Genomic DNA, 13,005 nt, shown 5'->3' with positions numbered 1-13,005 from the left:
TCTGCCAGCCTCTACTCAGTAACTTAAACTGAAAGACAGTGGCCCTTTGCTTGACTCTCTCCAATAAATTCATATCTTTCTTGAACTGAGGTGCCCAGAGCTGGATGCACTATTTAATTGTGGCCTCATCCACTGTAAGGGGGAGGATCACCTCCCTGCTGTTAACACTTTTCCTAATGCAGCCCAGGATACCATTAGCTTTCTGTATTTCAAGGTCACACTGACATCTCCTTTTCAACTTGGTGTCTGCCAGGGAGTGCCTCAGGCCTTTTTTATCTTTTACAAAGCTGCTTTCCAGATGGTCAGCAGGAAGCATTTACTGGTACATGAGCTTATTCCTCCACAGGAATTTCCCTGGGGAAATATGTGTTTGATTTTTCTGAACTTCATTAGGTTCCTATCTGTCCAAGTCTCCAGTCCATTCATCTGAATGGCAGCACAACCACTGGGAATATCAGTCACTCCTCCTGGTTTTATGTCATCTGCAAACTTGCTGAGGGTGTATACCATCCTATTCTCTGGGTCATTAATGAAGGTTTTAAGCAGCATGGGCCTCAGTATTAATCCCTGATGCACACTGCTGGTAACTGGGTTTTGGGATTGGGGGTTTTCTTTGTATTGGGTTTGTGTGGCCAGGTTTTCATAGAGGGGTTGGGCTGCAGACTGGCTTCTCTAAGAAGCTGCCAGAAGCTTCCCTCATGTCCAACAGAGCCAATGCCAATCAGTTACAAGGCAGATCTGCAGATGGTCAAGGCTGAGCCAGAGATGGTAGTAGCACCTCTGTGATAAGATATTTAAGAAGGAAGAAGTTAATGTGCAGATTTAAGCATGCTGAGAGAAGAGAGAAGTGAGAATATACAAGAGAAGCAACTCTGGAAACAGCAAGGTCAGTGAAGAAGCAGGCCGAGGAGGTGCTCCAGGTGCTGAAGCTGAGATTCCTATGAAGACTGTTGTGAAGACTATGGTAAGTAAAGCTGTCACCATAAAGCCTTTTGAGGTCAATGGAGGAGACCCAAGCCAGAGCAGATGGATGCCTGGAAAAGGGCTGTGAACCTTTGGGAAACCCATGCTGGAGCAGCCTTCTGGCAAGGACCTGTGCGCACATGAAGGGAAGAGCCCATGCTGAAACAGAATTTACTGGCAGGACTCGTGACCCTATAAAGACCCCAATGTTGAGTAGGCTGTTCCTGAAGGACTGCATGCCATAGGAAAGGGACTCACAGTGGAACAGTTAATGACGAACTGTTGCCTGTGGGAAAGATTCCCATTGGAGAAGTTCATTGAGAACTGTCTCCTGTGGGAGGAATGCCGTGCTGGAGCAGGGGCAGGACTCCTCTCCCTGAGCAGTGACAGAAACAATGTGTGATAAACTGACTATAACCCCCACTCCCCATCTCCCTGTACTTCTGTCAGGGAGGAGATAGAACCCATGAAGGAGGAAAGGTGTTTTTAAGATTTGTTTTACTTCTCATTATCCTTCTCTGAATCTGTTTGGTAATAAATTAATTTAATATTCCCAAGCTGAGTCTGTTTTTCCTATGACAGTAATCAGTGAGTGATTTCTCTCTGTCCCTATCTCAACTTATGAACCTTTTTTTATATTTCCTCTCCCCTGTCCAGCTGTGGAGGGGAGTGATAAAGCAGATTGGATGGATACCTGTCATTCAATTACGGTAAACCCACTAAACCTTCAGGACTTAATTTTGTTTGTTACAGCCGAAGACCTGCATCATCACACAAAACTCAATCTACCATTATACAGATTTAGCTGAAGCTTTATCATCACTCCTTATACCACAGTGGTGTTCAGTTTTTCACAGGAAATAAACAGCTAATTTAGAATACTTTGAAACACTGTTAATCATACTTGAAGTTTTTAATTACACACAATAATTTTGTAATGTTTTAAACATAATGTATTTATGGAATAATTAATTTATTTGTATGCAAGTAAATGTAATCATATTAATGCTATAAAGACAAATTAAAGCACCATATTTCTTCATTATATAAGTATCCAATCCCAGAATTAAAATACACCCAAATGCAATTAGAATTTAATGCAGTATTTTCCAAAGGGCATATTATCATCACTAGCACATAATCTTGCCAAGTTATTATCATCATCCCTAATTCTGACTAAACACATCATAAAATTCCAAGGGGACCAAGGGAAGAAAAAGATTAGAGAAAGCAGCTCTAGAAGAGCACCTTCATATACTTCAGCAGAACTTGAAACATACTCAGGCATGAGACTATCAGAAAACAGGAAAGACTTCTTTCTCCTCATAGATATGGGGAGCCATGAGTTTAGGTGCAGGTTCTGTGTGAGTGTCTCACAGGACACACATCTATGTGTATCAAGTTTCCATGGGGAAAGTGGTAGTTCTCCCTCAACTCGTCACCAGATAGCTAGAAAAAGAACAAATTTGCTGTACATCAGCAAATTCTGTCTTATGTCTGTGTAAGGGATGGCTCCTTACATACATATTCCACCTGAGATACAAAGCACAAGTTATCACTTAAGTTACGTGCAAACCAGGACTATCCAGCTTGGATGAGTCTGAGATTTGACTCAGAATGCAATGTCTTAACTACCCCTGACTCCTTGTCCAGAAAACAAATTTTGCCTCTGCATTAAAGTTTTAAAAATTCTGTCCACTGCAGTCACAAATTCCTCTATCTACTGTGTGAATCAATCCTTAAGATTTCCTACTGCCATGCAGACAAAACTATGAGTTGTTGGACTTTGCAAAACATGATTAGAAGCATTATTCAAGAAGCCTGCTGCAATTCAACTCTGAATGGGCAGAATAGAAGAAAAAAATAGCTGGAAATGGTATTTGCGAGTTGCAAGGTACAGAAACTATAATTGCTTATCCAATATGGAAAAAAACTCATGAGTGAAATGCACCCACATATCCATTTTATACCTAGTTGAAAAAGTTATTTGACACAAGGTCCAGGCTAGGGGACAGAACCGTTCTCATACTGGTAATGTAATAAATTAGGTACAGGAATACTGTATTGAGTGTGACTGGTAGGATGGTTGAGTTTCTGGTATCTGCAGGATGCATTCTGTGGAGAAGGCTCCGAACTACTCTGAACCAGTAGGCTGGCTTTGGCAAGCTCTGACACTACCATAAGGAGCTCATCCTGAACTAAACATGCAGCAAGGCAAGGGAGCCCCCAGCTGATTTATGCCTGCTCAGGAAAGAGCACCTGTTACTGGAGGCATGAAAAAAAAATGGAAAAAAACACCTCCAGAGAAATTGAGGGATACTTGCAGAGTACATTCATCATTTTTTCCCCCAAAACCATGTTCCCCAGAGATGCCGTGAGAGGAATAAAACAGCAACTTAGCCACTCCCACACAGCTCTGCCACTTTTCTCTGCAACTAGGACCCATCGGACATGTCCAGTACTGGACCAATGAACCAAGGAAGAAGAACCAGAAAAATACTGGAGACAGATGTGTTTTCCTTCCACCATCCTAAGGTAACTTTTCTTAATGTTCCTCTTATGTAAAGTAACCTGAAATCTGTTGTTGCTTTCAATGAATGATCCCTAAAGTTCATATCCAACCTAAATAATTCTATGGTTTTAGAGGTTTGTTGCTTTTTTTTTTTTTAGCTCACATGATTTCAATTATTATACAGTATTTACATAAGCAGTCATGTAATTTAGCCTACATTCATAGAAAGGTTCAAGTACTCATCTGTAGTCCACAGTTCATCTCTCCTTAGCTCTCTCTTCTATGGTCACTCAAACCACAAAACAAGATCTCTACAAGCAAGATAGACATCTGCTGACTATGCCTCTAACATACAAAGTATCTATCCAAAGGAAGGGGATGAATAAAAAAATCTCTAAACTGAGGATAAAGTACTCTTGTCAGTGTTCTCACTGGGAAATCATCTATACGAGAAAAAAAAACTCCTGAATGTTTTCCAGAACAATATTTCCAAATTTCATCAGTTTTCTCAGGCATGATGTCCACTAGTACAACACTGTGCTCAACTTTACAAGGTCTATCTTGTCTTTAAGGCCAGAGATATAACTATTAAGACTTTAACATTTGGCAAAATAAAGAAAGTGTAAATTTGTCTATCTCAGGTGCTAGCTACACATGTTCTTGCTCTACTGCCTTGAGATTTTGGAACCATGACTAGAAAACTTTCTTTGCTACCCCTACTGTTTCTACACTAATAAGTTTTCTGTATTTTAACACTTTTTTTTTTTTTTTTTTTTTTTTTTTTTTGCTAACTCAGTTTCTGGGTGAACAAGAAATATTTTCCAAAGTCCTGGACTCAAGATCGTGTGTCAAGTACTCCACTTGTGTGTCAGTCTGGTTATGGTTAGACTTAACAAAAGCAGACTGGTCACATCCATACAATGAGTTCTTGTCCCTGATTTCCTAAATGCACACCAGGTGGTGTCAATATTGTCGGTTTTATTCTGGTCTGGATTTTTGGTTTCAAGATTTTGAAATAATATTTTTGCACACCACAAGGGCAGTGTTTTTATCATATGATAGCACATCTTTTTTCATGGGTACTGAAATTTGATATAAATACATGTACAGGAGCCAAAGGGTACAAAGCTTACAAGGCTGACATTTGAAGAACCTATACAATTAAAGACCAACACTGGCTCGTCTAAGTATTGCTTTTGGCAGTAATTGTGCATACCCGTTGGCTTTGAAATTGCACAAAGCAGAAGCAGAGAAAAGTAGCCTGGTTGACTGTCCAGGAAAACAGTGTTCAAGCTTGCTTCATAATATTTTTTTTTAGTAGCACCGATATACCAAATTTTCTCACAATTCAAGTTAAAACTGGATCTTTGAAGGAAAACATCCAAGATAAAGAATTTGTTAGCATATTCTGAAAGTATTTAATACCAGTTATTTTCAGAAATATTATATTACTATTAATATTAATATTAATCTAGATGCAAAAAATTAAAGTCTGTCACAGTCTCACTTGTGTATGACTTTAATGTTCATTTCATCTGAATACATTTTATATTAATATCCCCTAGTATTCTATGGTAAAAAGCATTAATCTAACCTTTGAAATACTAAAATAAGAAAGCCGTTTTCTGTAATATTCAATACCTCAATACAGCAAACATCTACAGATATTCATTATGTATTGCAACATTAATTTGCTAGGCTTCAGGGATCTGAAATACCAACATCCATGCTTCAGCACTTCTGCAAGACCTCTGCACTAAGCCTAACAGGCTGCTTGATGCCTTTTTTCATGCATTCCTTGCTGATATTTGGCCAACAACAGAAATTACTGTTTTTTCTAACCTCTTCAGTCCTGCTGCAAAATCTCCCTAAGCACTTGGTTCTTTACTTATATTATATTGTTCCTTCTCTTGAAGTATCTTATTCCATTCATGGAGATCTCTGTGCTGTTCTTGGAGAGCTTTCTCCTAACCTCCTAGGGCCTTTTTCTTATTTGAAGGGGCAAATTCCTTATTGCAGAGCAAATTTCTCCTAACTGAGGGAAATTTTTCTTCACAAACAGCTTTTTCCTCCACCTGAATGGCTTTGTTGTCCTCTTGAAGAGCTTCAAACTGGTCCTTGAAGGCTTTGTGTTTTTCTCATAAAGCTAAAATCTCTTGCTGAAGAGCTTTTCCCTTCAATGCAAATGTTCATTCTTGTCCTTTGAGAGACTTAATCTCTTCTCTGAGGGCTTTATTTTGTTGGCGAGCCTTTTGCTGTTTCTCAAGGTTCTTTGTTTCCTCTGAAGAGTCCCTATGCTTCTTTTGAAGGATTTTATTCTGTTCCCAAAGGACTTTGTTCTGTCTGTAGACACTTAAGATTCTCCTGATAGTAGACTTTGTTCTCAATATGAAAACTTTGTTATTTTGCTGAAAATTTTGATTCTCTTCTTGAAAGACCAGATTCTTCTTCCAGTTTGGTTACATCATGCCACGAGACAGGAGACAGTAAATAGGAGTAGGAGCAGCAGCCATACATTGCTGATTTTTCTCAAAGAATATTTATACTTTGAGTTAAACACTTTCCCACTTAGCTGCACCACTCAGGGGCTGTGCTATGGTCCAGGTGATTCCACCTTCCATAAGCAGTAGCCATGGAAGAGAGAATAGAGGTTAAGTGTCCACGAATAACAAGTAAGTAAGTAAATAAATAAATGTAGTACTGAATCTAAAATAAAAATAATAGTAAATCAATACTGACATTTGACAAGCACTGTATATTTTTGCACGTGCTGAAGTATTTCAGCAGATTAAATTTCACATTATTAACTTGATTATACTATTTCCTCTTAGAGCATTTTAGTGTCTAAAAACTTTGTCAATCTTTCGCATTGTTGAGAAACTTGATTATAACTGAGGTAAGGTAGCAATAAACACTTTTAATTTTTGTTTATTCTTTATTCCACCCTGCTGCAACAATGTTATATTCTTTGGATTGGAGCAAATGGACAGACTATGTAGGATTTTTATAAGTTTATTTTCAATATAAAGGACAAATTGTAAAATCAAGCATGTTTTGGATATATGCCTGGTGTTTACTCAAAAACACTAAACAATTAGCTAACATGCTGCTCAATCATATTATTTATACATACAGCTAAAAACAAACACATATTCCAGCTGTTCAAAAAAAACTATACTATATCTGTGGAGTATCCAGCAGAAAAATTATGATAAAATAAGGAAATAATACAATAGTTACCGTTGTGTTATCCTTGAATCAGTTTGCCGTCTGGCAGCTCATGGCAGACCTGTCAGTGAGGCTATCCTCAATGATATAATTTCAAAAGGCATAACAGCAGTGACACAGCATTAAGAGGCAGCAGTAATCAAATAAGTTGTGTCCATATGAAGTAAATCATTAGGGTTTGTATGGCTACGGTTCTCTAGCAAGTCAGTCTTTATTTTCATGAGTATTATTTTAATATTTCTCCATCCATTCTGTTAATTCAAAACATTATTTTCCATCTGGCTAATTTTTTTTTTTTTTTTGCCATTGGTATTGATGGCTGCCATGAAATGTTTTCTTACATAGACTGAAAGTGAGCTTTTGCACCTAGCTACCTTGGCACAAATTTGGGATAATTGTAGTTATTTCTAAATTATAAGAAACTCCATAGATGAAATGATATATGGTCTCTATATTATTCAAAATAGACTAGCATTAGTATTCATAATTCCAAATATTTGAGTATATTTAGCAAATGCACATGAAAAGAGAGAAATAAATAATAAAAGAGCATGATGGTAGGGTGCTTGCAATCTTCATTGCCTCCCAGGCAACATTCTTTTTTCCCAACTCAAACACAATCCATGTATTTTATGACAATCACTTTGCTTTGTTTAAAAAGATGATGAATTACTTCAGACACATGAACATCTTAGATTACACTGGTAACTTGTCTACTCCTTATGAATTTTGAGGGAAAGAGGAATACTTTATTCCAACTATAAACCTGTTTCCAATATTTGTTATCCGATCAGAGCGACTGATATGTGGGGCTTTTTTAATCAAGTACTATGTGCTCAGGATATTAAAAAAATTCCAGTGAGCTTACAATTAAATTTGGCAATTCTGTTTAAATCACTACACACATCACATCATCTCTTTGTACTGTCCCTCAGCTCTGTTCTTTATGTTAATTAGGTAGTGGACTGAAATATGGCATGTAAAATGTTCAGTAATCCCAGAAGATGAATATATACAATCCCCACTGAAAACCTTACAGGATGATCAGCCCTCTGAATCCTTTTCTCCAGGATATTTGATTCCCCTGCCTGCTCACGCAAATTAAATAGGCAATGCAGATGAGTAATACTGAAACCTATAATATCAAACAAGATCAGTATCTTGGGTTCATATATCTTTCCCAGGCTTTTTACCTCACTTTAACTCCCCAAGAACTATTTAAATCTTATTTCCTCCATGCTTATCACCAAGATATATCTGAATTTTATAGTTCAGTTAATTTTTTTTCACCTCTTTAAAATGTCATAGTGATTAAAAAAAGGTAGTTCACATAAATCAGTAGCTCTTGTAGTTGTTTCCATATTAAAATATAAAGTTTAAAGTAACACTGGTTATTTTGACATGTAGGTTCCCTTGTTTCATAATTTTGGAATATAAATAGTAGGAAAAAGCTGTCAGTTTCAACAAGTGACAAAGAATAAGGCCATATTTTTTCCTCAATCTACATAGTAAAAGAAAGAATAATCTGAAGTTTGAAAAGGAGGGAATTTTATGAATGCACTCCAGAACTGGACTAAAACAATGCAGCTGAAATTATACCAATAATTATTTACTCCACTAGAAATGAATGTAAATTTATCTTAACTCAGTTTCATGATGTTTTCTTGAGTCCTGTCACTGGTCACAACAGTGAAGACATTGGTACCTGCCCCTGCGCTTCCCGTCATGAAGATTTTGAAGAATCTGATGAAGTCTTCCATTGTGGTAGTCCGTTATTTTACAGTTGGTTTGTCTGTAGTATGTTTTAATATTCCTTGTTATAAGTTTGTAATGGTTCAGTCTCTGTACCCCATTTGGCTTCCCGAATGGTTCAGTCCTGAGTTGTTTACCACAGTTTTCCCTGCCAAAATGTATGTCAATCCACATGTCAATCCACCTGTAGACCTCCCTTGTTCCCTTGTCTTATCCCTGTTTGTCAAAGATAGCACACTCCTTTGGTTCTGGAGTGTTCCCTGTCTTTTATCCCTTCCTCAGGGCAGAATTGGATTGTAGGACTTGCTCCCTCCCCATGTTGGCTTCTATTGGGGAGCCTTTACCTGCACCCCTCCCCTAATGCCCTCCTATTGGTCAAAGGTTGTGTCCTCCCCGTGTTCCCCCCATCCCTATAAAAGTAGCCCCTTCAGGTTCAGATTTGGTTCACTTGCTCTGCCCTGTCTTCGACATTAAACGTTTGGAGATTCAGACAAGTGTACGTCCCTTATTCCTCTCCCTCAGTTTCCTCGTGCTCTGTGCCTCTGCTGTGCTACCCACGCCGCAGCCATCACCGCCACCCACAACAGCCTTGGCAGAGACTCGGGGGTGGTGGCCACGCGCGTGTCTGCCCTGCGGCCACAAGCGGGACAGCGAGCGGGAGACCGTCCATCCTGTGGCCGCCGAGAGCCAGGCGCATCCCCTCAGTCTCCTCCAGGATGAACAAGCCAGGTGACGTCAGCCACTTCTTACAAGGCTTCTTCTCTAGCCTCTTCACTGTCCTCATGGACATGTCCTACTCTCGATGTTCTCTAATAGCATAATGTCTTTCTTATATTGCTGTACACAATATACAAGATGACCCCCCCCCCCACCCCAGCTCAGAGCAGAGCAGGACAATCCCTTCCCTTGCCCAGCTGGTGATGCTGTGTCTGATGCAACCCAGGACAGGGTTGTCCCTCCTGGCTGCCAGGGCACTGCTGACTCATGTTCAGCTTGCCATTGACCAGGACACTCCAGTCCCTTTCTGCAGTGTTGCCCTCCAGCCAGCCCTTCATTCCCCAGTCTATTCACACCCTGTCAAAGGTGAGGAATCTGTCACTTGCCCTTGTGGGACATTGTACAGTTGGTATTTGCTCATCTCTCTAATTTGTTGAGTTTCTCTGCAGGGCCTTTCTGCCCTTGAGGGAGTCGATCACACTGCTGTTTAGTTATCAAAGTACATGGGAAATATAGAGAATAGATCTCTATAGTGAATAGAGGGTTCTAAGATGGCTAAAGTACAGATTAAAAGTAGTTTTTATAATATTTCAAATGCTGCATCTTATTATTGTAAGCAATTTTTGTAGTGAGCTCAATGATTGAAGGCCAAGAGAGTGCATTATTGCAGTGCATGCTGCTGAGGATTATTTCAACATGACAATGTGTGTAAAACCTAATATAATAGTGAAAATAGTGACCTAGGCAAACTGTGATTTCAGTTTACCAGCTCTTAATTCTGGTTGCTCTGATCAGAAAGTAAAAAATACTCTTTTAAAAATAAAGGTTTAGTCTAGAAATTTTACATCACAGTGAAATACAACAATCCAAATATTACACGCCTCTGAGTGGATGTTCAGCAAAACAGCACACACACAGCATCTGTGAAAGAAACAGGAAAAGGATTTGAGTTCCTGCTCTAATCTACACAAAACCTGAACTATAAACCACTCTCATAACTTTTTTGAATGCCCCCACTGCCCACATTTAGTTCCACCGCTCAGTGGAAACGAGTAGCAGAGCAGATATTTTCTTAACTTTCCAGGTTACACTAGCTAACAATTCTGATCAAACTCTGACCCCAGAATAGCTAGGCTTACAAAATATATCAAGTACAGGAAAAGAAAAACAGCATAGTTCAAAAAATTAGCTTATAAAATCAAAATCACACCCATTTTACAGCTGGTATTGCAGATGCCAGTTGCTGCTGGATAAACCTAAAAATCAGACTGGAACCTAAAAACCTAACTGTCATATTTGGCCCATTTGGCGCTGTTACCATTCTGACAATTTTGTGCTGATGCAGCTTATTTTTTAGGCCATTCAAACTTATGATTTTCTCTCCCAAGTGGATATGAAATTTATGTTGTTGTTTCCAGGAGACTGAAAACCTGAACTAAGACAGATCTTTGCTCTACCTGCCGGAGATTAGCAGAGTACCACAGAGAGCAAAAGCTGATGGTGCTGTACATCTGTGCATTCAACATTCACTGGCACTAATTTCAGACACAGTCTCTTTTATGCATGACCAACTGACTAATTACTTTACTTGGCCTTTCTGAGTCCCTTCAATTAATGCAATGTGCAGTTGCACACAGTAATGGAGTCACCCATACAGAACAGAATCTGGGCCAGAATTAGGCTCTGAGTCCCAGAAGCACCTGTTACAAACACAGAATGTCCAGATGGTCGGGTCTTTGCGGGAAAGTGTCAAGAATTGACATATCTGTCTTTCTTACTTTTGGTTTAAGGTCATAAACATTATTCTTTTGAAGCAGAAAGTCAATCATATTTAGGGAAAAAAAATAAAACAAAACAAAACAAAACAAAAAAACAGGCAGGAAGGAAGGAAGGAAGGAAGACGAGAACCTTATTATAAATCCAAAACCCTCTCCATTTGTAAATCTTAATAACCCAGTCAAGCTCGTTGTTATCATGTTCTGGGCAGGCAAATGGGATTAGCCTGTGATTACAATGCAGCCTTCAATATAAATAGATAGATTTATTTAAACACAGCTGCAAACCATAAAAATGTGAAATATTTAGTGACTGAATTCCACAGTTTGTAAATTCATACTTAAATCTCTTATCATCTATTTGCTTTAGTTTTGCTTAGAAACACTAGGAAATACTGTCCTTCTGTCACTCTCGCTCTCTTTTTTTTAAGAATATCAGTTATTTGTGTTTATAACAGTGAGGATTGTTCCTGAATGTAAATTCACTTTCTAACAGTGCACTGCTTCATTCATGGGTGTCTTTTCTCCATTGGCAATAACCAGGGAATTCACATTCCATGCTTTCTGAGCGACATGAGATGGAGTAAGAAATACAGAATTTTATGTCAGATCCCAAAAGAAGCTAGGATATCTCAAGAAACAACCAAGTACAATGGCAGTCATGGCTTCCTAATAAGATTATTTTAATGGAAAAAATAATGGACAATATTAACAATAGTATAAGTAATAACCACCTGGTTTGTACATTGCTGAAATCTCTTATTTTCTTACTTTTTGTCTCCTTCCTTCCTTCCTTCCTTCCTTCCTTCCTTCCTTCCTTCCTTCCTTCCTTCCTTCCTTCCTTCCTTCCTTCCTTCCTTCCTTCCTTCCTTCCTTCCTTCCTTCCTTCCTTCCTTCCTTCCTTCCTTCCTTCCTTCCTTCCTTCCTTCCTTCCTTCCTTCCTTCCTTCCTTCCTTCCTTCCTTCCTTCCTTCCTTCCTTCCTTCCTTCCTTCCTTCCTTCCTTCCTTCCTTCCTTCCTTCCTTCCTTCCTTCCTTCCTTCCTTCCTTCCTTCCTTCCTTCCTTCCTTCCTTCCTTCCTTCCTTCCTTCCTTCCTTCCTTCCTTCCTTCCTTCCTTCCTTCCTTCCTTCCTTCCTTCCTTCCTTCCTCCCTCCCTCCCTCCCTCCCTCCCTCCCTCCCTCCCTCCCTTCCTCCCTTCCTCCCTTCCTCCCTTCCTCCCTTCCTCCTTTCCTCCCTTCCTTCCTCCCTTCCCTCCTTCTCACCTCTATATTCCATTCAGTGTGAGAGTAGTGAAAGAAAGAAAGAAAGAAAAAGAGTGAACTGAGGAAGGGAGAGAGGGGGCTATTTCAGTAGAAGGAAAAATTGAATAAAGCATATTTTCTGCCCTCAAATTACTTAACTTGTATCAAATATTTGTTATTCTACTTAATGTCTGTAAATTTTAAAGGCTTAAAGCAATAACTGCCAGCCATATCCCTGCATGTTCACTTAACACAGAAAAATAAATCACAATTAGCTTTTTGAGTTCTTAACTCAATTTTTAACAAGAGTAGTAATGAATTAATATCAGTCATATGGGAAACATGCCTATTTTTATTATTCATAAGTGCTGAAATTATATTGACTACTATAAATATGTAGGAGACATCCAGTATTATTAATCATAAATTACTGAAACTAAAAGCTACCAGCAATAATTACAGAATTTTTTTGTATTTGATGCAATATTTTCCTTAGACTTTTGAGAAACTTTAATATATACAGAAGAATTTCTGTGTTTTCAATGGCTCAAGAGACATATGCTACTTGAAATAAATCAAAATTAATTGATTCACATGATACTTTAAAATGTGAATAATAAATATTTTACTGTATTTTTGGAGCACTCTTTTCACAGAACCAATATTTGAATTTTAAAATGTGAAAAGAGCATGGAAGTGGCATGAGGAAAGGATTATCCCAAGGACAGAAATTGCAGTATTTGCTTTTAGTTGTAAAAAGTGGTAGGAAAGCTATGTTATTTTTGTAAAACAAATGGAAATACAACATAGGGCAATGT

General features: G+C 38.6%; 1 protein-coding gene across 1 annotated transcript; it reads right to left on the bottom strand.

The window, feature by feature from the left end:
- Positions 1 to 4,947: 4,947 nt before the first annotated feature.
- Positions 4,948 to 9,024, bottom strand: CCDC70 (coiled-coil domain containing 70). The gene is given in 2 exon segments (XM_068180394.1): positions 4,948 to 5,922; positions 9,010 to 9,024. Coding segments are annotated over 2 exon segments (594 nt in total). The 3' UTR covers positions 4,948 to 5,343.
- Between the last annotated feature and the right edge of the window lie 3,981 nt (positions 9,025 to 13,005).

This window comes from Anomalospiza imberbis, chromosome 2, assembly GCF_031753505.1.
Source record: "Anomalospiza imberbis isolate Cuckoo-Finch-1a 21T00152 chromosome 2, ASM3175350v1, whole genome shotgun sequence".
Taxonomy (NCBI): domain Eukaryota; kingdom Metazoa; phylum Chordata; class Aves; order Passeriformes; family Viduidae; genus Anomalospiza; species Anomalospiza imberbis.
Note: the sequence above shows the minus strand (reverse complement) of the source record. Positions and strands in the feature narration are given on the sequence as shown.